Source organism: Accipiter gentilis, chromosome Z (assembly GCF_929443795.1).
Source record: "Accipiter gentilis chromosome Z, bAccGen1.1, whole genome shotgun sequence".
Classification (NCBI taxonomy): Eukaryota; Metazoa; Chordata; class Aves; order Accipitriformes; family Accipitridae; genus Astur; species Astur gentilis.
In genome coordinates, this window is record NC_064919.1 from 53,034,806 (window position 1) to 53,062,011 (window position 27,206).

The following is a 27,206-nucleotide window of genomic DNA, read 5'->3' on the forward strand; positions in this document are numbered from 1 at the left end:
AAAAGCCAACCACAGATTCAGGTCAATGCTTTTTTAGATTCAATAGATTCAACTACAGTTTTTAATACTCTAGCCTTTTTGGCTTCCCCCGGTAAGGACAGACACAATTTTTCACATGTCAGCAGGCAGGGCCCTTAAATTTTCATTTAAATATAATAAATCATCTCCAAGTTCCATACCCTTATATCCAGTTTATTCTAACAAGGGATTTATAAGAAAAAAATGCTGATTGTCTTGCTTAAAAAAAAAAAAAAAAAGACATAAATACCAATCACACAGACAAGGGATTATTGAAAAAATTATTTTCTCATTTTTCATCATGAAGTAATAAACCTGCTTGGAAGTTTTGATCACTGAAACACTAACAGCATTTAACAAGTAGTCAAAACACAACTATCCAGCAGGTGTCATAGAAGTTTAAATATGAATGGGCAGCTGGGTGCAATGCTGGATTTCACTCAGAGGACTCATTCAGAAGGACGTTAAATTAGGACCAGACCCAGTGGTCCTGTCGCAGCTCCTGGGAAGTAAAGTATCTTTAAAAAACATGATTTAGTGTAAACTTTTTGTTCCATTTGTCATTTAAGTTGCATCAGTCAATATGAAACAGGACCAGAATACACAAACAGCAGTTTCTAATACAAGTTCTTCTCTCTCGTAGTTACATGCAGGATGCACCCAACTCCCACACGAGGATTGTGGCCAGCTTCTCTTTGCCTTACTGGAAGTACGGGACTGGCCCTAGCAACATGGCTTCATCTGCAGGGACAGCAATTTTGAAATATATTTGACCATAATTTTTTACTGGAAAGAAGGTAAATGGGTTGGGTGAAAGACAGCATACTGAGGCAGAATTAGTTTAATGAAAGAATAAATTCACATTTTGGCCACTCCCTTCTCCCTACTGCTAAAGAAAGAAAAAAAAAAACTCACAAAAAAACCTACTGATTGCTGCCTTAGAATTCAGCATAAGAAGCCATCAAACAAGCAAACAGTATCTTTAGAAATTATGCCAGCTGTCTGCATGATCTCAGTTCCAATACTGAAGAGGACTGGGAAGCCTGTATATTAGCAGGAGACAGCTGAAAGAGGTTGGGGAAAGATGGAAGAGTAGCAACTTTGGAGGCAAATACTGAAGCTGCAACCAGAGCTGTATTGCAGGGGATCTTTAAAGTAGCTGCAACAGCACCACAAAGCAGTCCAGCCCCAGCAGGTTAACTGGTGACAGCTGTGGTGGGCAGGGCACTCCTGCAGATCCCTGAAGGTTAGCAGAGCTATCACCAGCTGCTGTTACAAGTGCTTGGGTTCACTACTCTGTTCTCAACATACGCAGGCCAACAGCTGGCTGATTTACAAGACAAAAAAAAAAGAAAAAAATCACCTTTTTTTTGTCCTAAAAAAAGCATAGATTTATATTCACATGACCACCAGAAAGCAGTCCGATAAGTGATGAAGTCCTGCAAACACTTAAGACACTATTGTTACAAGACATCTAAGATAATCAAGTAAGCACTTGCAAAATCTACGGCCACAGGACCTGAACAGACTTTGATTTGTCAAATACATTTCTGTATGGAGGTTATCAGAGTCAGCTGTCCTTAACACCAATAAGAACCAGCCTTTTTTTTGAGAACTAGCTGAAGCTTTCAGAAGAAAAGCAGTCAGCGCTACTAATATTCCTAAACAGCAAAGATCTCCACTAAAATACTCTGAATTCCAGGCGACTTTAAAAAGAAAGGCACTAGACAAGTATATTCTGTCTTGTAAGCAGAGTTTCAACATCAGACTAGCAAGTACAAATTGGTCACGTTTCAATAAAAAACAAAAAAATTTACAATAACAATGATACTAAAAAAAGTGTACAATGAACACTACTTTATGAGCAGTTAAAACTGTATGCACTGTAAACAGTTGAAGTTATTTGAAAGGCAGACTACAATTTGATCAGTGAAATGTAGATTACTGTATTGGTTTTGTTTGGCAAGGTTTTGCTAGCGGGGCGGGTGGGTTACAGGGGTGGCTTCTGTAAGAAGTTGCTGGAAGCTTCCCCTGTGTTCAAGAGAGAGCGAGCCCATACCAGCCGGCTCTAAGACGGACCCGCCGCTGGCCAAGGCTGAGCCAATCAGTGATAGTGGTAACACCTCTGTGATAACATTTTTAAGAAGGAAAAAAAAAAAAGTTGGGACGGGGAGAAACTGCCGCCGGAGTGAGGAGTGAGAACATGTAAGAGAAACAAGCCTGCGGACACCAAGGTCAGTGAAGAAGGAGGGGGAGGAGATGCTCCAGGCGGCGGAGCGAAGATTCCCCTGCAGCCCGTGGTGAAGACCCTGGTGAGGCAGGCTGTCCCCCTGCAGTCCAGGGAGGTCCCCGGTGGAGCAGATATCCACCTGTAGCCCGTGGAGGACCCCACGCCGGAGCAGGTGGGTTCCCGAAGGAGGCTGTGACCCCGTGGGAACCCCGCGCTGGAGCAGGCTCCTGGCAGGACCTGCGGATCTGTGGAGAGAGGAGCCCACGGAGCGGGTTTTCTGGCAGGACTTGTGACCCCGTGGGGGACCCACGCTGGAGCAGTGTGCTCCTGAAGGACTGCACACCGTGGAATGGACCCATGCTGGAGCAGTTCGTGAAGAACTGCAGCCCGTGGGAATGGCCCACGTTGGAGGAGTTCGTGGAGGACTGTTTCCCGTGGGTGGGACCCCACGCTGGAGCAGGGGAAGAGTGCGATCAGCCCTCGTCCTGAGGAGGTGAAGCGGCAGAAAATAACGTGTGATGACTATAAACCCCATCCCTGTCCCCCTGTGCCGCTGGGGGGGGCTTGGTGGTGAAATCCGGGAGTGAAGTTGTGCCCGGGAAGAAGGGAGGGGTGGTGGGAAGGTGTTCTGAGATTTCGTTTTATTTCTCATTACCTTGCTCTGGTTAATTTGTAATAAATTGAGTTAATTTTGCGAACTGAGTCTGTTTTGCCTGTGACGGTAATAGTGAATGATCTCTCCTGTCCTTATCTCGACCCGCGAGCCTTTTGTTATATTTTCTCTCCCCTATCCAGCTGAGGATGGGGGAGTGATAGAACGGCTTTGGTGGGCACCTGGTGTTCAGCCAGGGTCAACCCGTCACAATTACTCTTCACTTAATCAGTCCTCAGAGTCAGAACACAAGGACAGCAGTACCTGACAGCTGCTAGCACCCCCATTTGCACGAAAGACCTTGGAAGTTAACAGGCACTATGAGCTTCTCACTTAAAGCATTCGCCTCCCCACAAATTCAGTGCTATCCACCCTTGTTCAGAGTTTTCAAGGTAAGATGCCCAAAGACCTTCTCCTCCTTTGAGGTTAACAGAGCACTGGATGCACAGTACTTCTCAAAATCACAGCTGCTTTGAAAGGTATTCTCTCTTTAAACATCCATATTTTTGTAGAGTCCATAGTCTCCAAACTACTGTACTGCTAAAAAATGTAACTGATTAAAATACAGTAGATTTCTGAGCATATTTTTCCATGCTAACTTATTAAAATCATACTTACTTACTCCGAAAAGCACACCAGAAGGATTTCAGGTGCAGAGGGCTCCTTCCACCTCAGGGTAGAGGATTAAAAGCCTAACCCAAAACCCAGCAATACACTCAAAACTCAAGCTGTCTGGTGGTTTTAACAGCCAAAGCAACAGATTCACCAATGTAGTTCATTGAATTCATTCTGGCTCGTGTCAGTTTCAGTTGAAAATCCCAGGATCGACATAAGGATACGCAAGAAACTCCCCCAGTTTATTGCCTTCCACATCATAATGGAGCATCCGAAAACAAACATCACAGAAGAAACAAGGATCCTCTGGTGCCAGACTGTCTTTGTTGGTTACCCACCTGCAGATTACAAAATACAAGTGTTTTCCACGAGTCCAACACATTTGTGACAAACATCTCAACACTCAGAGTTGGGGATGGCAGCAACAAACATCTGTAATAATGTTACACTGACCAGGCACTATCTATATTGCATATATCCCACCCTAACCATACAGCTGTTTTCCAAACTCCACACCCATTTAGCATCAACCCCAGCTGCTATCTTGCACTGCTACAGCATTTCCTGAGGAACTCCTCAAACCTGTGTAGCTGGTACAGTGCAAACTTCCCCCCTGCCCCGTGCCTACCACCATCGCCCCCGCCCCCAAAAATCTTCTGTCCACCCTATGGCCATTTAAGTCATAAAAGATAAATCTGTTTTCCCTTAAGATAAGAAACTGTGATAAAGAGCAGGCACATGACTGACCAAACCACTCTGAGTAATAATGAAATCCATTTATGAATCTAAAAGAAGGGCCTGGATGATGCAGACAAGACCAGGAAAGGATTGCTGCACGCTCCAGCAAGCACTGAAGTTAACATGAACACAGCTGCCAGTACAAGGAGGGCCTGCCATGTCACTGAGCAATTAATTTATGGTAGCACTCAAGAGGCCATGAAAGCTCAAGGCCTCTGGTGATTAAAGATGCTATCTGCACAGATTAGAACATGCAGGACAGCCAGCCAAAGCAGCTCTGCTATCCATAGTTTAGCATCTCCCCACCTAAGCTTAGTGCTTAATCCTGGTTTTAATTTAATGCATTTACATCACCCCTGGTAATGCCCTCCCCATCCCATCTTTCCCCCATATTGACCCTTTGGCTCCACCTCCCCTTATGGCCAAATGCCTCACAGATTACAGCCACTTCTGAAGGTATACAAGGGGCTCCTCTAGGAAAACTAAGATGGGCTCCCATCACAAGGGGAATTGGCTCTTTGCCTGATTCCAGGGAAGTCTTAAGGCCAAACAAGCAAGATAACAAGGACACAGCTGCTGTGTCAAACTGAGGCTGAGAGTCTAAGCTGCCCTGGGGAGAAAAATAAAGGGCAGTGGGTGTTTCTGTAAATAAATCATTCAGACATATAAAATCAGGGAGTCCAGCCTAGCCAGTAGAACTCCTTTAGAGAAATTTCTACTGTGTCTGTTGAAAGGCCTTCTCATGTCTAAGTAAACAGGACTAAAGTGTATAAAGAACACTGAATTCACATTCTGCTCTCTTAACTGCAGAAAATCTGTGCATCACAAAAGGTTCCTTCAAGTACAGCTGCACAACACAGAGTTCTCACGTAGAGGTTAGGAGTTTACCTGTGGGGAAAGCTACATGCCTTTTAAAAATCTCTAGATTTTACTATATTAAAGTTGGACAGATCCGTATTTCCCTCTACTTAGATGCTAGATTTAATGAAAGCTCTGTACACTTTCTGGCAAATGAATTTGAATCACGTCTTGTCACAGGGAAAAAATGCAGTGCTTTCCCACAAAAGTAGGATTTTCAAAAGTAATTGATCAAAAGCCAAGCTCTACGTATCCAAAAGAACCTGAGCCAAATAATTAACCTCTTCATCATTTCAGTTCTTTTGATCATCCTGAATCATCATCTCCAAATGAACGCTACCTGCAGGAAGCCTTTTCCTGGGTAGGGACAGGACAACTGCCTGAAGAGTAAGATTTCAGAACACTTGCATGAAGATTATTCACACACCTTATCAAATACATAGAGAGCCTTGATTTTTTTTTTTATTTTTTAAGTTAGTAGCAGCACCTAGAAAGACTTATTTAAGAAGACAACTTAAAAGGATTGAGAATGTAGCGTACCTCGCTGTATACAATTTGCACACAAAGCATTTTCTGGTACATAACCAGTGTTTCTTTATTAGCAAGGGATAGAAGTTCCTGTCCAGGCAGTCATCATGATGAATGAGCCTTGAGGGAAATAAATACATAAAAAACAATAAAGACTCAGCCACATTGAAATTTATCTGAAAGTAAGCATGGACATTGAAAATAGGGCATGATTTAAATTCTTGTGTAAACTATGACTAAACTTCTGTTCAGCATTTCTTAACACAGATGAAGACCTGAAGATAGACTGCTAGTGGCACCATCCATGGATTTTATGGTCCGGAGTAAATTCAGTTTTCCTAGTAACTCAGAAGTCTTCAGACCATCTACTTTAGATGGTCTTTTCAAAGCTTTTATTGCCTACATAGACTAACAGGCAAAAACATCACCAGGTGGATGTTCAGAGGCTCAAAATCCTGAGATGACCTACTTGCAACATCTATGCCTTTCTCTGGGTTGTATTCCTCTTGGGAGGCACCATTTATTAACAATGCTTAGGTACATCAGGCTTCTGGGAACTGAAAATGATCTGTCACCCACTACAGACAATCAGAGGAATGCTCTCTCTACCATTTATGCACTGAGCAGAGTATACACAATAGTTCTACTGTTGATGTGGTTGCCACCTCACAGCCACTATCACCTCCTCCTTCTCTCCCTTGCCTATCCACCTCAACCCACTCTTTCCACTCCTCTTGTCTTCTTTTCAGGCCCCTCAGCATCAAGTCTAAACTAACAAGACCAGTTGACTCCAGCCAGAGCCATTAACAGGATTCTGCTCTCTGGTGCTCCAGAACCAGTATATAAGTCAGCCACACATTGGCCCTGCACAGAAATGAACTCTTTACAGTGGATGCCATTCCTCCCATACCATAGTCATCCCATGCTAGTTAGAAAGCAGTCTTTTTATGCAGACAAATTATTTTAAAAAGAAAAAAATGCAAGGGAGATTACTTTCTTCCTTGCAGAGCTAGTCACATGTATATGGAATAAAATCTTAAATAAGCCCTGCAGAAGGCAGCAGAATAATTTAAACTTAGTCTAACAAATATTCAGTATTTAACATCTGAAGTTTGTCCACATAAAGTTTGCTTTCAACTCCCAAACAGCAGTAATTTACCTTACATCTGTGATGATAATGATGTGCTCACAGTTCCCTTGGTGGCAGAAAACGTATGGAAAGCCAATTTTCAGGGACAAATCATTAAATGTGTAGTCCTCCATTTTAACAGACTGAAGATTTCCATAGCCTCTGTCATGAGATTCTGACCACTCAATAATTGTTCTGAAAACAGAAAGGTCATCAGCAAAGCAATGCTATAAACTGTGAATGCACAGAAAAGGAAGGCCTTGGGGGACATGCAAAACTCTTCACTGGGACACAGTTAAAAAGATGGAAATCAAAAGAGCTCACAATATTTTGTAATAACTTAAGGTAATTTCACAGCAATACCACAACCCCAGATAACTGTGCACTGTTCTTGTGGAACACTCCCTTTAAATCCGCACCAGGCAGCTTCCCAAGGAGTTCTAGTCAGAGCATATGCTCCTGATGGCACCCATTGAGGTCAAGTTGTTTGCAGTACACTTCTCAGCATTCCAGTAATTCAAGTTACCAGCAGGTCATTTTTGCTCCATTGGTCAATAACTTTGCTTTAAAGTATTAAAAAGGGGTTTTTTGTTTTTGCCAAGGAGAAACACAAAGCTGACAACTGCACAGTTACACTTCCACAATTTAACACTGGAAGGGCACCGACCACTGGTGCAATTATTTCTTGGCTTTTCAGCATACTCCTACATACAAGGCATCTCACTTCTACAAACTGCGTATGTTATCACAAGCCCTTCCGCGAAGATCGCTGTTGCTCATGGACAGAAAGAAAAGAAGCAAAATAATTAACTCCTCTGACAAGTCTGGTGTAACAAGAAGAGTCCAAACTCACAGCTCTTCCATACCATCCATTTTAACATCTTGATCTCCTAAATCTCACTAGTGTGTCAGCAAGCCCACACTTCCTTAAAATGAACTATGTATAGTTTGAATGGATATGACTTGTGCTCAACCAGTGTGAGCTATAGTTCCAAACAAGAGATTCCTGAGACTCTTGGCAATGTTATCTCAGATTTCTTTTTCCAACAGTCACACAGTCTCCTTGTTGACTCTACCATGAAGGCATTCAGCATATTTTCAAGTCTGAGCAGAACAACTGAATTCCACACAGCTGAGCTTGTTGTCTTTCTGACCCATCTTCTACCTCACAGGCAAGTCTTTTGGTGGTCAGAGAACGCACTTAAAAAGCCAGTACAGACTGGCACCTGTCACCTTCCACAGCAATCCCATCCAATGGAGCAAAACAGGATTTATGGGGGGAAAAAACGCATTCATCCTCTTTTCAGAAGGGAAGTGAGCAGAAAGAGTAAGTAGAGCAAGTAAGGTTAAACGTCTATGTAAAAAACAATACAACATGAAAAGATAGTAAGAAAAGCCCATTCTAGCTTCATTCACTAGACATTCCAGTCTTCAGAATACCAGAAATCATAATCAAAATTAAATAAATTTCCTGTCCCTTAATGTTTTCCTTCATCAACGTCTACAAATACTGTACCTGCTCAGATCTCTGCACTCTGGGTATCTTTTATCATTATAAAAGATGCCTTCAAAATAAAAGAAAGCAGACTTGTAGAGATCCTGAGAGAGAGACAGAGAAAGAGAGATTAGTCTGCATTAGTGTTATGATAAACACCTTAAACAAGAACATGTCAAAAACCAAGCACTTTAGGTATCTAAACAAGATCTGTTTCCCATAAGCTCCATCTTCTGTTGTTGCTGTCAAAATAGCCTTTATATGAACAAGTAGCTTGAGCAGAGAGAAGACAACCAGGAAAGGTTGTGCTTTATTACCCACATAACTTTTTTACCTTTACATTATCCTCTTCCAAGTTGTTTCTGCCATATAAGAGGGTGTTGTTTTGGTTTATGCTATAACTCCTTAAAGACTGAGGCCAGATAGCAGTGTATATTATCAAACTGATCACAAGACATGTGCAGGGCTTAAGAAACAGTTACAAGAAGCAGGAGACAGCCTTCTGCAGTGAACCTTGAAGCAGGGAGATGCCTCAGATCAAAAACCCACAGCGAGCAGGGAACCATATTTTTCAGGTACTTTATTACATTTTGCTGAAGAAAAAAAATATCCCCCCCAAAATAATCACCTTTGTTTCAAGAGCAATACAGCTAACGTGCAAGTCTGCCCTAGGCTGGGGAAAACAGGTCAGCTACCTTGCACCAGCATTCATTACTGGAAGTGAGGAGAGGGTGAATGACATAGACTAAACCCTCTCAAACCACTGCAGAGTGGAACACTTCTGTTCTGACTGCTGCTTAGAGAGACATTCTGCATATGCTGTATATGCAACTGTGCACAGCTACAACACATACAAGTGATGCTAAGATACCCTGTATACATACACAGTTGACCTGTTAAGTTATAGCATACAATTTTTTCCGTATTTTCAACTGCAGTTTGAAGAAAAGCAGTGTTTCGTGACATTTCAGCAAAAACCTTTACTGGCAATTATACACTGGCATTCAGATACTGTACAAAGCTTATTTAAATCCTGTATTTTCTTCAAGTATACAGAAAACTGCAAGGAATCCTTCATTGGTGGGCCTTAAGAGCATTTTGATAAAGAATGTCTCCAATATGCATCAACACATAGTTTTACCATACTGAAGTGGTCCCAACCTTCACATCTCTAATTACGCTATATCACAGCTCTCAGTTAAGTGAAGGTTATGTTTATTCATCAACAGATGAATGCACAAAGCATGTGCAGGCAGGTCAGACATAATGACTGGGGAAGGTAACTTCAAGGAGCTTGGTTCCTTTCCATGACTAACATGGTGGCCAGCTCACTCCAATTCTGTAACTTGGGAGTTGCTCACTGCTCATTAAGTCACAGAATCCTGATGAACTTTTTACATGTCTGGAGAGAGGCAGCCTCTGACCTGCAAGAGCTTACAGTGGAAAAGAAAAGGCTGAGAAATAGTGAAGGACAAGAAGTGAACATGAATGATTTTACAGGCTGGGTACAGCGGCACAAGCAGACTAAATAAGAATCAAATGGGAAAACTGTGGACAACTAGGTACTCTGGATCCTCAGACCAGTCTTAATGTGTCTTTATTAACAGTGAATGAATGTTCCTTTGCGCCCAGAAGTCTCTCTGAGCTATTAACTCAAAAGACAGGAAATGGCAGACACTGGGGCCAGAGATGGGACTCATAACTGGAGATGACCTGCATGAAGGCACAGTGGTAGGAATGTTTTACATTCTCACAATTTGTTTCAGCTCTGTTACTGTCACCCTCCCTGGCTCTCTAACCACAAACTGTTAAGTACTGCCATGCTCTGGTAACTCCTTACCAACTTCTGTGGGTCACAGTTCTGAAATAGCCAGTCCTTTAAAGCTGCTCCAAACTTCAGAAAACAGCTGTTTGTCATAGTGAACAGAAGGCCAAGGGAGCCACTGTTATAAACTTCTTGGGACTTTGAGTCAGGTCTTTCCTGATTAATGTTGTCCAGAGGTATGACTCAAACATTGCTTCCTACCAGACTTTGCATTATCCTTCAGTATGCAAGGAGGGATGCCCTATTGTTTCTCCAGAGAATCCCAACAGTAGTAGTAACCACATAAAAGATCCATGATACTTGTTAAAAGTAGCCATATATGTGGAATAAAATAACTCAATATTGCCCAGTTCTCTTAAACATCCCACAGATGTTGGTTTGACTAAGGTGTTTGCTTACCAAAAAAACAAACCAAATCAAATAAGGCACAGAATAGAACACCGTATTGCCGTTGGAGGGGACCTACAACGGTCATCTAGTCCAACTGCCTGGCCACTTAAAGGCTGACCAACAGTTAAAGCATGTTATTAAGTGCATTGCCCAAATGCCTCTTAAAACACGTACAGGCTTGGGGCTTTGACCACCTCTCTAGGAAGGCTGTTCCAGTGTTTGACCACCCTCTCAGTAAGGAAATGCTTCCTAATGTCCAGCCTGAATCTCGCTTGACACAGCTTTGAATGATTCCCATGTGTCCTATCACTGGATCCCAGTGAGAAGAGATTGGCAGCTCCCTCTCCACCTCCCCTCCTCAAAAAGCTGTAGAGAGCAACGAGGTCACCCCTCAGCCTCCTTTTCTCCAAACCAGACAAACCCAAAGTCCTCAGCGGCTTCTCACAGGACATGCCTTCCAGCCCTTTCACCAACTTTGTTGCCCTCCTCTCGATGCATTCAAGAACCTTCACATCCTTCTCAAATTGTGGGGCCCAGAACTGCACATAGTACTCAAGGTAAGGCTGCACCAACACTAAATACAGTGGGATAATCACCTCCTTTGACTGGCTGGTTATGCTGCGTTTGATGTACCCCAGGATGCAGTTTGCCCTCTTGGCTGCCAGGGCACACCGCTGACTCATGTTGAGCCTGCTGTCAACCAGCACCCCAGATCCCTTTCTGCAGGGCTGATCTCCAGCCACTCTTCTCCCAATTTGTATTTGTGCCTGGTGTTAGTCTGTCCCAGGTGCAGAATCCAGCATTTAAACTTGTTAAATTTCATCCCATTAATCATTGCCCAATGAAGAAAAAGCAAAGAATAAAATCACAAAAGCCAGAAGTAGCAGCAATGAAAGAAGTGAGGCCTATTTACGCCAGTAAAATCCCAGAAGTTTCTCTCATTCTCTCTGTATCAGCTGACAAGCTACACTTGTTTACTTAACCAATAAGAGCAGCAAGTTGATGCTTTCACTGAGCCCATGTACTCAAACTGCACTTCAAGAGAAGTGAAAGCTGTCATCAACAGCTAACTTATTTACACAGCCTTTCCTGCAGACTCTCAGAGCACCACTCTGATTTAAATCAGTCTCTAAGATCCTTAAATTAGTCAGAAGTTATCTTCTCTATTTGGAAAAGCTAACATATTTCTGGCAGGTCATGGTGCCACTTCCTTCCTAAAATTCTAACCCCCTGATGGATAATTACCTGTCTGCTGAAGCAACATGTGAATTTTACTGTGAAGACTTACCACACACTGAGCCTATACTTCAATGCAAGTTGCAAGTTCACAATCACACTTGAGGAAAACAAACAAATAGAATGAATGCACACCACTCATTAACAACTCCTGCTGGAAGGCGAGGCGTGGTGGCATGCACTTACTTTGGGGAAATTGTTGATGTGAGGTAGCCTAACCTCAGCCCTGTTGAGGCCATGGCAGCTTCACATGACTCTTCTGCAGGCCCAGGAGCAGAGTCTCAACTCTCTGGTCTCAGTACTAATCAGCTAGTGCTTTACTAACTAGTGGTAGAAAGACTCTTCTATTTACTTCACATAAATGAAAGGACTAATACCTGGGATGTCTTTCTGTCTCCTTTAACAAGAATGTGCCACCTTTTCACTGTTACGTACACAAATATATAACATCCTCTGGTTTCTCTCAATTGTATATCATATATTATTTGACTGATATTATATTGATAATATATTATTAATATATAATATTGTTGGAACAGCGCGGCCCAAGCGTGATAATCAGCCTAGTTGGAGGCCAGTAACTAGCAAAGTACTCCAAGGGTCAATACAGGGTCCAGTTCTGTTTAATTGTCTTAATGATCTGAATGATGAGGCGGAGTGTACCTTCAGCAAGTTTGCCGCTGACACAAAACTGAGAGGAGCGGCTGATGTACCAGATGATCATGCTGCCACCCAGAAGGACATTGACAGGCTGGAAAAATACGCCAACAGGAACTTCATGAAGTTCAACAAGGAGAAGTGCAAGGTCTTGCATCTGGGGAGAATAACCCCATCCACCACTATGTGCTGATGATACAAGAGGCTTTACATCTTGTGTTGCGAGGAGAATACAGTGGCCTTGTTATACTGACTAGTAGTGGATAAGAAAACCTGTATGTTGCAAAATGTCTAAGATCCCAGAGGAAATTGCTTTTGGTCGACCTTGCAATTCCCTGGGAAGATGAGAACCTTAGGCCCTTTTTAGATAATTTAGCTTAAAAGTGTCAATGTGGCTTGTGTTAGAAGAATGAAAATCAAGAAAAGATAAGTATTAGAGTTACTAATGAACATTCTTTAGGATAAGTTGTATCAAAACTTGTAAAGTGTCCCACTGCGCAGAATCGCTAGAAGAGGGTGAACTAGCGGACAACGGAGGAAGACTATCGAAGACCACCAGAGGACCCCTGAAGACCACCAAAGGTCTCGAGCGTGCCTGCACCAAGGACATTTACATATATTAATGAGTTCCCAGAATTCAGATGAATATGTTAATTATTTCCAGGAAAAATCATGAATATGTATATCCATTTTGTATATAATCTCAACTGTTGAAGGAACTGGTGTACACAACAGGTGAAGCAATCCCCTGTGTACCCAGTGCTGCAATAAAGAATGCCTGCTTTCTAAAACGCCAAAATTGAGTCTTACAGAGTTTTTGAAGTGCCAACTTACAGAAACACTGGGAGCCCCTCAGCTGGAAAGCAACTTGGCAGAAAAGAACCTGGGGGTCCTGGTGGGCACCAAGTTGACCATGAGCCAGCAATGTGCCTTGCTGCAAAGAAGGCAAATGGGATCCTGTACTGTTAGACGAAGGATTGCCAGCAGGTTGAGAGGTGATCCTTCCTCCCTGCTCAGCACTACTGAGGCCACATGTGGTATCCCATGTCCAGTTCTGAGCTCCTCAGTACAAGAGAGACCTGGACATACTGGAGAGAGAGTCCTATAAGGGCCATGAAGATTAAGAGACTGGACCATCTCTCCTGTGAGGAGAAGCTGAGAGATGGAACTGTTCAGCCTGGCAAAGAGGTGGTTCAGGGAGGGATCTTATTAACATACACAAATACCTCTAGGGAGGGTGTAAAGAAGATGAAGCTAGGCTCTTTTCAGTGGTGCCCAGTGACAGGACAAAAGGCAAAGGGCACAAACTGAAACACAGGAGGTTCCCTCTGAACATCAGAATTTTCACTGTGAGGGTGACAGAGCACTGGCATAGGTTGCCCAAGGAGGTTATGGAATCTCCATCCTTGGAGACATCCAAAAGCCATCTGGACATGGTCCTGGACAACTGGCTGTAGGCGACCTTGCTTGAGCAGGGAGGTTGGACCAGATGTCCCCCAGAGGTCCCTTCCAACCTCAACCATTCTGTGATAAGATTCACATTATATGTGATATAATATAAAAATGATGCAATTTCAGTATTTTCAATTAGAGTACTTTTTCTTTATTGAATCCTTTTGCACCTCCTCAGAGAACACCTGGCAATTGTGGGAGAGGGGAATAATCTTCATCCCTACTTTTGATCAGCACCTAGTTGCAAACACCAAAGCATGTAAATTCAGAGGGGGATGGTCCACATTTAGCTTGCTATTACCTTTGGTCCTGTAGAACACAGCTCAAAGTAAAATCAGTCCATGGCAATACACCTACGCAAGAACTCACTGCCAGTGTTACTACTTTCCAGCAGTAGCATTAATGATGTTTTTCTTGACATCACACAAAACAGGTCAGCTTGGTAGTGCCACCAGTAAGTATTTACTTGCAGTGCAATCCACAAGCAGAACTGATGCTGCTGAATTTAGTGCTGAAGAAAAAACAATAAAAAATCCCTCTGCCTTCCTCTCTGCTCTTATGTTTTCAAAGCTCCTATACATGTAGAGGGTTCCACACAGAAGGTTTTACCTTGCTGATGTGCTCTGGTGCTTGATCGGTCTGACTGCTGAACTCACCACCTATCTGGAGGTCACTGACGCAGGAAATCGAGTCTCTCAGCTCGGTGAGCTTCTGGCTGCCCAGTACAAGCACTGTCTGATACGGTTTGTGATCTTTATGCTATGAAGAAAACAGCATACATGCTTAAAATAAAAATTGCTTACCAGCATCAGTACTGCTCTTCAGTTGACAACTTCAGGTCATTAATGGTACCATATGGCACATGACCTCTCCATACAAGATTTTAAACAGCATCTTGCCTCAGCCTTTCCTAAGGCTGCCATTTACTAGTTTTATTCAGAAACTCAAAAGTCACATTCCCCACTGGAAAGTGCAGGGAAGACAGAAAGTCTGAGCACACTTATCCCAAATCCAGAAAGAGTACTTCAATTTTCATGTATTTAGTTTCAGATTTTTAACTTTCTGTGAAATCAATTAACTACTGAGTAATTATTGTAAAGATTTCCTTCTGTAAACCACTAATGGAATGAAAACCAGATTCTGAAAAAGCCTTAAGAAGTTACCACAGTTGAAAGGTTTGCCACACTCCCACAGTGAACTCACTGATTTTAATTGCTTAGGAGAGCAAGATATTACCTCAGCAGGGAAGAGACATCAGAAAACAACCTAGAGAATTTAGTACCAACCTTCTGAAATATGACAGGATAGTAGATGTTCAGAGTTAAAAGTAGTTCTCCCTCCTCAACTAGATCTGTTGGATTGTCTGGCCTCTTTCCAATTGCATGTGACTCCTGGAGAAAGAGAGAGAGATTATATTGGCAACGACTTATATATCATAGCCCCTAGATGAACGTCTGAGAAATGCTGTTCTAACTGTAACTCGATTTTTGACTGTGTAGCCTTCTGAATTGGTAACAGCCTACTTTCTCCAAGACAGAGAGGTGGGAAACTGCTGTAATTACAGATTTCAAGCATTTTCCTTCATTGCTCAGCTCTGGAGAAACTGAGGTGCTTTCAGCAGTTACGAGATAGCTGGCTATTCCTTGGCTACTGACAGGCCCTACATAAAGGATTTAAAGCCTGCTGCCACTCTGCCCTCACGGAACCCAGCTGCTACCAACTTCCATCACTTAATGCTTTGAAATGCTCTTTGAATGCTTTCACATGTAAAGGAGGATCACAACCCTCAACTTGAGACAGACTGACCTCGAAACTAGCCACAGCACAAGATATATGAAAACAAAAATTAGTGCAACACTTCTTCTTATTAGGGAAGCTTGACATAGCTGGAGGTCTCCAGTTCTTCAAAATCCAAAACCAAAATCCAGCACTGCCCTTGCCACACTACATTTTCGAAAAGAAGTGAAAGCATTTCTGCACTTCCACTCGAGACTGTGTTTAAGACATAGCCCAGCTGTCAGAATGAGGGAGGGCACTTTTCTGTGGCCGTCAGTTTCCTCCTTTTTCAACAAATCAAGAGAGAATACTGACTGTAAAAACACTTCCCACCAGCACAAAGCGTTCTTCAGATTTAGTAACAGGAGTGTGTACTGCTGCCAAAGATACTTGTGGCTCTATCCCTTACATCTACCTTCTTCACACGACACATTCCAAACTCACATTTCTTATTGCTCTCACCCTGTTCTAGGACACTGTAGCCCCAACCAGCTCTGACACACAAACCAGTTACCACAGCTTCCTTAAAGGATGTAGTAACTGACCATATGCTCATTCTGCAGAAACAGAATTTAAGACACCACTCACTGAAACCCTTTATGAAGATACTGCAAGTATTTTCTCAGATATGCCCTAGGCCAACAACCCAACACAGTTGTTGCATCTCAGCTGATACATGATGTTTACATCATGTGTCTGGGCCTCTGGACAGTTGAAACAAGATCACTCATGACAGACCAGGAAACCTCAAGGGGAAGAAATATCTAATAGTGACAATTGAGGCTCCTTCCTCACTACACTTCTATCACTACTTTTTACAGTAGTTCATGGCCTACTTGTTCAAGCCATGGATTCCAGCACTACAAAATAGTGATGAAATCTTTAAAAAAGAGGTACTAAGCATAGTTAAAGGAATTCCAAGATGGCTTTTGAAGGGCTGATCACTATACTCCTGGTTCCTGAGAGCTCAAAATGGCTGAGAAACTTGGGTTACAAAGCCCAGAATTAGGAACGTACTGCCACCATGCTCCTACTGTCTTCCTCCTTCAGCCCTACAGAAACTAGCTCACAATCATTTACACATTAAAGCTTAGATTCCAACACAGGACTCCAGGAGCAAAAATATTGTGCATTTTGTGTAGCTCTACAGTGAGTTGACATGTGAGACTTGATCCCCTACACAGCAGCAATCAAATAAAAGCAGTCATAGAGCAGTAATGAGCTGGAGTTCCTCCATACTACATTTGGTACTAACAGACTGTAAGAGCAGAGTTCCTGTCCTATCTGTCTTAATAATGTCTTTAATCTTTATCATTACCTGCAAACTCCTACCTGCAAACATCTACAGTGTACAGAGATTCACAGTGATGAAAAACAAGGCAGCAAGAAGCTGGGTTTTGCACGTGCTGAACTGTCTTGAAATCCTACAAGATGACAGGGAACTTACCATCTCATAGGCAAGAGTTTCTTGTCTGCAAGCCCGATCCACAATAATTGTTTCTTCTCTCCTCTCTAATGCCTTCTTTCTAATTCTGAGGGGCAGGAACACAGGACAAAATTTTGTTCAACAACTTCCATGCAGAATCCCTAGGTATATTTTTAAATGATACAAGCTACTACAGTGCAGCTTTCAAAGAGCAGGATTTCTGCCTGTCTTAGTACGACAGACTAACTTAGAGTACTCTTGTCTCCTGACTCCCATAAAACCTGGGAGTACACAGGCCCACTTGGGGACTTCAGCTTGTGTTTTTCTCTCCCCTCGTGCAAATTACAGGGGTTTTGTGAGCAGTTTTACACTTACAAGAAAAAACAGCAAAACGTTGTCTAAAGAGGCTCTCCTAGAAAGAACACTTTGCTACCTTTGAGGAAGATGTTTCAACTATCACTCCCACTTCAGACAAACTCAATTCATGTTCAAGCAAAAAACAAGAAAAAACCCACAAATATTCTCAACCGCATGACATAAATACTTTCCTAAAAAAAAAAATCAGTATCATTTGTAGAAGAAAGAATATCATACATAGAATATCTACTAAAATACATGTATTTAACCACTGCATGAACACCAAACCCTTTTTCAATTTCCATGACAAGTCTATTTACCCTCCAGACCTTCCTGAAGGTGTTCAGTAACAGCCAGACTTAACACTGATCACAACCTTAACTGATTTCTTTGCATTAGCACTACGCAAACTGAAATTCACATACAGCAAAGGCCCGAACTGGCCAAGTATGAGTTCAAAGTTCACTAACTCATAGAAAATTAACATACGTTGCTCAACCTCTGAAACGCACCAGTATTATCAATGAATTCTGTAAAGAGTGGATTCAGATAAAGAGCTATCTGGCTACAACTTCAGTACTTATACACTTTAAGCTGTTACAATGTGACTGTGGCTTACTAGAGGCAAGAGTTCCAGCTTTTTTTCACAAGGTTTTGGAGAAACCTCCTGCACATATTTATGAGAAATCCCCTGCATGCTCCAAACTTAGGCACTAGTTCAGGTCTACCCAGAAACCTGAAGTTCTTCCAATAAGAAAGATGGCATATTCTGTATATCTTAATAAAAAAAATTCCTAAGTAACATGCAAGCAGAAGGATCATACCAATTATCCTATTGTAAGCTGGTGTTTCTGTCCTTAGAGTATTTCTAGACACTGTTTCAGAAAGTACCCCATTGCCTGGAAAGGGAACAGCAGCCAGCCATGCTTTTGTGCTTGTTTTCCACCCCACCCCATATCAAGGTACTGCGAGTGTACTGTAACGACATACCGAAGAGTTAGCAGACTGCTATCTTCAGGAATAACATCTGGGTCCTTTTCTTTTTCAGAAGACATTAACATATCAATGCTAGGACAATAAAGAAAATAACTATTATACATTTTTTCATACTTACTCATTGTGGTTTAACCCCAGCCAGCAACTAAGCACCACGCAGCTGCTCACTCACTCCCCCCCCCCCACCTAGTGGGATGGGGGAGAAAATTGGAAAAAGAAGTGAAACTTGCAGCTTGAAATAAGAACGGTTTAATAGAACAGAAAAGAAGAAACTACTCATGATAACACTAATAAAATGACAACAGCAATAATGAAAGGATTGGAATGTACAAATAACACACAATGCAATTGCCACCACCCACTAATCAACACCCAGTTAGTCCCGGACTGTTGATCCCCCACTCTCCCCAGTTTATATACTAGACATGACATCACATGGTATGGAATACCCCTTTGGCCAGTTTGGGTCAGGTGCCCTGGCTGTGTCCTGTGCCAACTTCTTGTGCCCCTCCAGCCTTCTTGCTGGCTGGGAACGAGAAGCTGAAAAATCCTTGACTTTAGTCTAAACATTACCTAGCAACAACTGAAAACACCAGTGTGTTATCAACATCATTCTCATACTGAACTCAAAACATAGCACTGCACCAGCGACGAGGAAGACAATTAACTCTATCCCAGCTGAAACCAGGACACTTCTAAGGCCCAAATCAGGCCAAAAGGGCAGTATGGTTGTTAAGATAAAGAACCAGAAGACAAAGAGTCCTGGAATTTATATTTGGCTTTCACAGAGATTGGGGAAATTTTACCTTTACTTTGCATTCTGCCTCATGGACCATAGTTGCCTACACAGGTTTAACAAGCCCCATTCAAAATGTATGTCCAATACTTCTTATGAACTAAAAATGCCACTTGACTTTTTCAAATCTCATCCACCTATTCTCATTTTCTAATGATATATGGTAAAATAGATTGAACCAAAAGGCATCATCAACCTCAACCTGTATGGTAAAGCTAACCCCCACCCCCCCCCCCCCAGGTACAAACACAGGCAAGCCACATTTACACAAGCTGTCATTGCTGTATTATGGCATCAGTTCATGCCACATTTCTTTCAGTGGGAATAAGAGAACACTTCTGCCAGAAGTGACAGGTCCACTCTTCCTTGTATCCTTCCTTCCATCCTGAGACCCCTTTCACCCTCAATCTGCTTGTGTTTGCACAGAATCCAAAGTATAGCATAGTTTTTTGCTGCAGTGCAAATCTCTGCAGGACGTGGGAAGGAAAAGTGGAACTGCTTTTGGCTGCAGCAATGATTTAAACTGATCATACAAATGTTCGGTTTTCATAACATAAATGAGGATGGAATTTCTCATAAACACGCCACAAGAAAAAATTAATCCTGTGGCATACCGTATCTGCTCCCCTGCCAGTTTTCTAACATAAGGTTCACCCATGCCATTCCATAGACAGACCAAACGATCCACCTGAAGGCTTCAGATTAGATACTACAATAGTATCAATTACCTTTTCAGAAACATACAGAATAATGCTGACTCAAAGACAGTAATAATTTTGTATTAATCACAAAATAATTTTATCCAACTTAAAAATAGTCCAAGAAAATATTATTTAAAACAGAGAAGTGTCACCCGCTTTGAATCAGACTTTATCTCTTTTGTCTCTCTAGCGTTTGCAGACTATATAAAGGCAGGGCTGATACCACTGCCTAAGTCCACATGCAGTTTGAATCCCAGCAAACTCTTGCACAAACCCATCTCTTTACAGGACAAACCACTGGTGAAGTCCAGGAAAAAATTTTGGAGCATATCATTTATTCTCAATATAATTTATGATTTGATTATATTCTTTTTCATTATAATCTTATAATGTTCCTCATGTCAACAACACTAAGCTACATAACACTATCACTGCAGTAATGAATAAGCCTTTAGAGTGGAACTGTACAGAAGTATACAGTAATTGAGAAATAGAAGTCTGGAATCAACTGGCATCAGCTGACAATAAGCAAAAGTCAGAGACAAAATTTTGGTTGTGGGTAGATGGCCTTATTCTAACAACCCAATAAAGTCACACTGGATTGAAGATAATTTGAATTTACTATTGTTTAGTTAGTTTCTTACAATGCAGCAGTACACAAAGAGTTTTAACTTTCCTGTCTTCCAGATTTCATCCCAAACAGAAAATTATTTTTAAGTTACTGAGAAAATGCAGTTCCTTCAGAAACACCATTTCAAAAGAAACTATGCAGCAATTAGTTACAAACTCTTGGAAACAGAATCAACCTTATCCTTAGATTCCCACTTGAGGAAGTGGAGGCAGAGACAACTGAGTCCTGTATCAAGTGCAGACTGAAACACTGCTGAGGAACAGCAGTTTAAATAACACGAAGGAAAACAAAACAGCACTTTGGAGAACACAGAACAATCATTAGCCTTTTAAATGGGGCTGTTCTCCATTCAGCATAGATTAGTGTTATGAATAGCCCACACAATGAAGTAATGTATAGACCGTCAGGTAAAGCAACTCACAACTGATCCTTCTGTAGAACTGGCATCCCACCAGCATGACCAGACTATTTATCTAAGTCTTCCTGCACATGGATCAGGGACCCCATTCACCAAAAAGCCCCAAGCTCTTTGAAGACCTGCCATTTTGAAGAAATTACTGTGTATTTTGTTCTTTGAACACCACACACATTATTTGCAGGATCTGAAAATGTCCGTTACCTACCATTTTGAAGCTTCACCTGCATCAAAGGCCAGTGATCTCTGGCTGTGGTATCCACATCATGCCCACTAATTGCCTGCTGCAGGAAAAAAGCTAACATTCCCCAGAAGACAGCTCCAGTCAGACATGGTATAAAATAGCAGGCATGTAAGCCGCTTCCTCTTTTTTCATTGTAAGGACAGAAAGGTAGCTAGTGCAAAGAGAAACAGCCACTGAATCCCTGACAAATTCCATGGACCATGCAAGCCCAGATACTGCCATTTCACACTCCTGGAAAGTCAGGAACCCTCGATTTCTAACAGAATGTTACCCGCAGAGCACTTTTGCCAGCATTTTGAATCAGCCTAATAATTCATGACATATGTCATTGTATCACATGCACAGAAGCACTGAAAGGCTTTCCTGTATGGCCTTTTACACAGGCCATGCTGGAGCTCCTCCTGGGTAACTCCACTGCAGCCAGTGGAACCACATCACTAATACTTGGTCCATGGTTCCCAGGAAACCAGGCTTTACAAATGGAAAGTATATGTTAATCCCTCCAGAAATTAAGGCTAAGTAGTCAGTGTCATACACCTAACAGATGAAAGTGCAGGCAATACAAAGTTTGCACTGGGCATACCTCACTCTTGACAGCCCCAAGCATGGGATTCCGCCGTGTCCCCACACACAAAACTCCCTGCACGCAAAACAAATACAGTCAGTGCATTCAGTTACGGTAGAGGGGAAAACACTGGCCATAGTGTTTAAGGAACACCAAGGTGAACTGTAGGAGAGTGACAAGGAACAATAACTGAAGGTCTCACTTGAAAAAAGCATGCAAAGTGTTATATTAAATTTATGTCCCCTAGAAAGATGTTTTAAGGTGGCTAGAAATAAAAAGGCCAAAGGCAAGTCTGTGGAAATTTGTACATGGAAACAGACTATCAGTGAAGCCTTTAATCACTGTGACTTTACTTTTCTCAGAATATTCTGTCAACGAGCTTTCTCAGTTTTAGAAATCAGAAGATGCTTTAGTATTTTCTCTGATATTTTCATAATAAGCAGATACAGTGTTTGTAATACTGTTCATATTGCATATATTTTAAGGGCAGTACTTTCATCACCTTTGAGACACTAATACTACAAGACGCTAAATACTAATACGTTAAGACGATAATGCTAGCTTAATACAGCTTTATAACACGTCCCTAGAGATATTTACAACTACCCGTTCTAATAAAACAAGAAGGTGAATTAGGGCTGAAGTGGAAGAAGGTACCTGTAAGCCTCACCTCCCTTGACCTACCTAAAATCCACATTGATTCGAGTCTTAGCCTGCCTTACATGTATAGAACAAATCACTCAGAAGGCAAAACAGTACCATCACTTAGCATCTCCAACATTCAAGCACTTCAGCCACTCAAACACCAATAACGAACCCCAAGGTAAACCTCTTTGCTCACAGACCGCTAAGGCATTTGAATGAAACTTAAAACTTTACCCTCCTGAAACCTTGGTTATTTAAGAGAACCACTGATGGAATCTCCTAGCTAAGGACACCATTTTATACCTGTTCAAAATCCAATGAAAACCCAAGTGTTCTCTGTAACAATTGTCTGCATACAACTTGAGCAATATGCAAAGTGTTCTTAGTGAGTCAAATTCAAGTGAGTGAAGACAGAAATTTTTTTGCTGCATTCTGTTTGCAGGAATGTATTACAGGAAGAAAATAGAAGAAAAAGGAAAAAAAAAAACCCAAACAACCACAACACACCAAGATGCACAAAGAATTAAACAGCATTTAAACGTTATACCATTTCTACTCATCAGAAGACTCCAAATTGTCAAGAATACTTAAATGTACACTATGTCACCATATTCTAAAAAAGATTTAACTATGGGTATTGAAAAACTTCATCCTGAGTCTATGAAAGATTCTCTTAACCTATTACTACTTTAAAAACAGATATAAGAGGAGTATCCACACCTTCCCATCTCTTTTCTACCTAAAGAAAACCCCCTTAACTTGCCAGAAGTTCCCTTACAAATAGTTCAGTCAGAAAAATCTGTGTTTATATCCAGGATGTGTTCATTCAGCGCCTAGAAAAGTGTATTTACACCAATAATAAATGTGACCCCAAGACACCATAGAACAGATCTTGGTGTAGTCCAGTGTTTTCATCTCTTCTCAAGAGAGAAATACAAACAGCTCAGAGCAGGTGAGTGAAAGTGATCAGAGGTAGCGATTTGAGGTTGGCCAATGTTAAGGAGAGACTCAAGAGGCTAGGACTATTTAATTTAAAAGCAAAAGCACATGGAGATTAGGGATTGGGATTTCCAGCCTGCACAGGGGAAAGGTCACACCAGGATGTGCAGGTTTATCTTCATTCTCCTGCAAAGCCAACAAGCTGCTGCCAGATGATCTGTTCTCTCTCCCTCACAGACTGCCTGTCCTTTTTTTCTTTCCCAAACTTTTTCACAGTGCACTCAGCAGCAAACAGACAGCACTACTCTGTATCACCAGCAAATCCAGACAGCAGATGAAATGTAGCAGTCATAGATGGAAGAAAGCAGAACAGAAGAAAAAGCAGAATTAATGAGGAGAAAAATAAACAACGCATAGAAAATCTGCTTGGAATGCAAGTAAAAACAGCAATAGAGAGGCTCAAGCAACAGGGTCACTGCAAAGAATAAGCCATGGCATAGGTGCAATCAGAGACTACATCTGCACTGGGAAAGCTTACAGAATGATTCCCACAGTTGCTGCCACACCAGAATACAAGAACTGTTCTTAATACTAACTAACATCAGCCTCTATTTTTACTAAGCCTAGTAATGGTAGAAAATTACCCTAGTCACCAGAACTATGACAGCTGAAGTAAAGCATTGTTTTAGATAAGCTAGCATGAGAAAAAGCGAGAATGCCGGGCGATTTCTCTGCAGGCAAGGCAAGCAATAATTCAGTAAGTGTTGATTTCTTCCTGATTAACCATGCCCCTAAAAGTCTTGACTTCTGAATGGCTTACTAAGCTCTCACTATTACACACAACACTCATGCAGGTATATTTTGGCTCAGACATTGAACTCTGTGCTCCTGTTCCTATTCTCTGTTTGCTCCTTTTTGCCTTTTACTAAAGCAACAAATATTCCTACCTTCCTCCTTCCTCCGAGGTACCATCATCATTTAAACAAACAATAATTATCAAACTAACTTTGTCCAGTGAGTGACTTTATCTCAAACAATGTAGCTAATACTATTTTTGCTGTCACCTTATCCCCATAATTATGGGTGTAACTCTGAAAACATTAGAAGGACATGCTCATGATACACCACCTGCATTTTTTTTATATGCATCTTTGCATACAGGGCACTGAAGGAAAAGCCTTCAGGAAGAGTTCAATATACAGCACAATTCTAGCTACATTTACCAAATTACGCCTTCTGCATCACTTCTGAGACTATGTTCATTCTATTCAGTGCATGAAAGCGAACAACATCCATCTTGCATTTGAAATAGCTTGTAAATACTTCTGTGCCTTTGAGGAAACAATAACTAAAGGACAGAACTTGCACAAAGCTATACAGACAGCAACAGGACTCTGGCATGTCTTCCTCACTGACGAGCTGCAGACAAATCGTCAACTGTGACGCTTCCTGCAGGAATTACTGCCTGAAACCAGGCCTTTTCTACAGGTGAGAGATGACTCTCACTATTCACGTGACCTGAAAGCTGTCCAGCTCTAGCACGTTAGATCCCGCTGCTTCAACCCCTAGATGATTCTCTTCTTCTTCCAACACTGGTTTGCAATTCACTGGTCCACAAATACCAGTGAGGTTGCAAGTGCAAAACAAGAGAACGTTTTTTTTTCTTTCCCGGCCCTAGGGCCACCCACGCTGCTTGCTCAAAGAGCACTATCCCCTGCATAAAACAGCACTTGCATAGCTTTGAATTTGCCCTGACAGAAACAGTTAGTAGAGGCCAAGGGCCCAGAGAAGCCCAGCAGCTGATGTATGTTGCCAGCTACCTGAACTCATCCAGATGATGTTAACACAAACAGACGCCTGGCTCTTTTTCTTCCTATGAAGTACGCCTTTCATTCTGCAACTAGTGCCTCCAAAAACCACATACACGTTCGATGTTCTTAAGTTTTACCCACCTAACGAGTAATACGTTTCTCAGTATTCACTTCAGTAACTCCTTAAGTGCTGCACTGTCTGCTCACGAACTCGAGGCCGTAACGTAAAGTTTCCGCCAGTGGAGCGCTACCCTCTCGAAAAGCTACGTGTGCCTTCTCCACGGCGTATCTACCCGGCAGATGATTAAAAAAAAAAAACACCAACCCACCCAGGCGGCAGAGGGCCGGAGAAGGCTGTTCAGGGGCGGTGCTGCCCGGCCGCCTCCCGCCTCTCGTCAGGAGCCGGTGCAGCGCCTGAGCGACAGCACCCGCCGCCCCCGGCCCGCGGCGGCCTCCCCCCGCACCAGCACCGAGCGGGGCCACAAGCTTCCCGCCGGCACCGGGGCCGCAAGAGCCCGCCTGGAGAAAGCCGCTGGTTTCAAGCCCTTCCCGCGGCTGAGCGGCGTCAGGCGGGCCCCGGCCCGCACACCCGCCCCGCGGCCCCGGCCTCTCGTCGGGCCGCCCCTCCCTCGCCCGCCGCCGGCCCCGCGGCCACCTGCACACCGCCCGCAGCTCAGCCGCCGTCTCCGCCGCGCAGCCCAGCTCCGCCGCCGCGCAGCTCAGCTCCTCCTCCGTCGCGCAGCCCAGCTCCGCCGCCGCCTCCGCCGCCAGCGAGAGGTCGGGCGGCCCCAGCTGCTGCCGCCAGCAGCGGCCGAGGGCGCCCACGCGGAAGACGCGGGTGTACAGCTCCGCCGCCTCGTAGTCGGGCGCGGCCGCGGGCCCCGCCGCCTCCACCGCCGCCATGGCCGCCGGGCCCGCGCGCGGCCCGCTGGGGCCTGTAGTCCGCCGCGACGACCGTCACCGGCCGCCGCCAAAAGGCGTCACGGTCGCCGCAGGCGCCGCGGCCCTGGGGGCGGGCGCGGGCAGCGGCGGAGCCCTCCCGCGGCGGCTCTCGGCCGGCAGGCAGGCCGACCGGCAGGCAGGCCGGCCGCTCTCCCGTCCGCCGCTGGCTGGGGCTGGGGCTGGGGCTGGGGCGGTGCCTGCCGGCCGATCTGAGGGGGAGGCGGGGCGGGAAGGCTGCCGCCCCAGCAGACGGCGCGGCCGGCGTCTGCAGCGGCGGCCGGCGGGCCTGGCGGGCCGCGGGCAGCCTCGCCGGGCAGAAGGGCGGCGAAGGGAGGGGGGCGGGCGGCTGCAGAGCTCCTCCGGCGACGCCGGGAGGTGCCTGGCAGCGTTCGTTAATTAAAAAAAAAAAAAAAAAATCGTCTCCGTGGCTTTACAGCGGTACAAAGCCTTTCATCGTGCTTTAGTGAAAAACTGCATTTTCTCCTGAAAAAGTGAAAACTTAATGCTCGTCAACCGTTTCTTCTGTAGCACTAGGGTGTTCAGTAATACAGTGAACATACATCCCTCGGCCACCACCTCTCTTCCTAGCCCTGTGGGGTTAGTGACGCGCTCCAGTTGCTCCCGGAGCGATTGTTCCGCGGAGTATACAAAGAATGCCACAGTGGATGAGTGCAGAATATTCTCGTCTTTGAGCACCTGGGAACACCCTGCTGGAACAGTGGGACAAAGGTGCTATGAGCACAACCTGTTAAGAAAGAGGCAGAAGTAACTCTGGATTGAGCTAACCTGATACACCTGTTGCGCGTACCAGTTGAACCACAGCCTTCCCGCTCGCTTCAAGCCCAAATACCTTGTTACTTACATGAAAATAATACTTGATGAGAAGGTGTGTTAGCAGGTGGTTTGTTCGAGCGGTGAGTGAAGACAAGACCAGAAAAAGTTCATGAAAGGAGACTAGTTCTTTTGCAAGCTGTGTGGAAGGGGGAGGATGCCAAGAGTAGAAGGTCACGACATTTGCCTGCCTCTTTCACAAAGGAAAGTAGGCGGGGGGGGGGGAGGGGGGGGGCGGTTAAGAATGTAATAGCACAATCCCATGATATATGAGCGTATTTTGCTTCGTTCAGCAATGATAGCGTGGT

The 27,206-nt window shown here is 43.5% G+C and overlaps 1 protein-coding gene across 1 annotated transcript; it reads right to left on the reverse strand.

Annotated features, from left to right (window-relative positions):
* Positions 1–2,361: 2,361 nt before the first annotated feature.
* On the reverse strand, positions 2,362–26,053 carry SNAPC3 (small nuclear RNA activating complex polypeptide 3). The gene is made up of 9 exons (XM_049794737.1): positions 25,781–26,053; positions 18,373–18,450; positions 17,047–17,131; positions 15,110–15,214; positions 14,433–14,582; positions 8,285–8,367; positions 6,799–6,963; positions 5,652–5,759; positions 2,362–3,853 (listed from the first exon to the last, which is right to left on the reverse strand). Exons 1-9 carry the CDS (start codon positions 26,026–26,028, stop codon positions 3,706–3,708), a joined length of 1,170 nt encoding a protein of 389 aa, XP_049650694.1. The 5' UTR covers positions 26,029–26,053; the 3' UTR covers positions 2,362–3,705.
* Between the last annotated feature and the right edge of the window lie 1,153 nt (positions 26,054–27,206).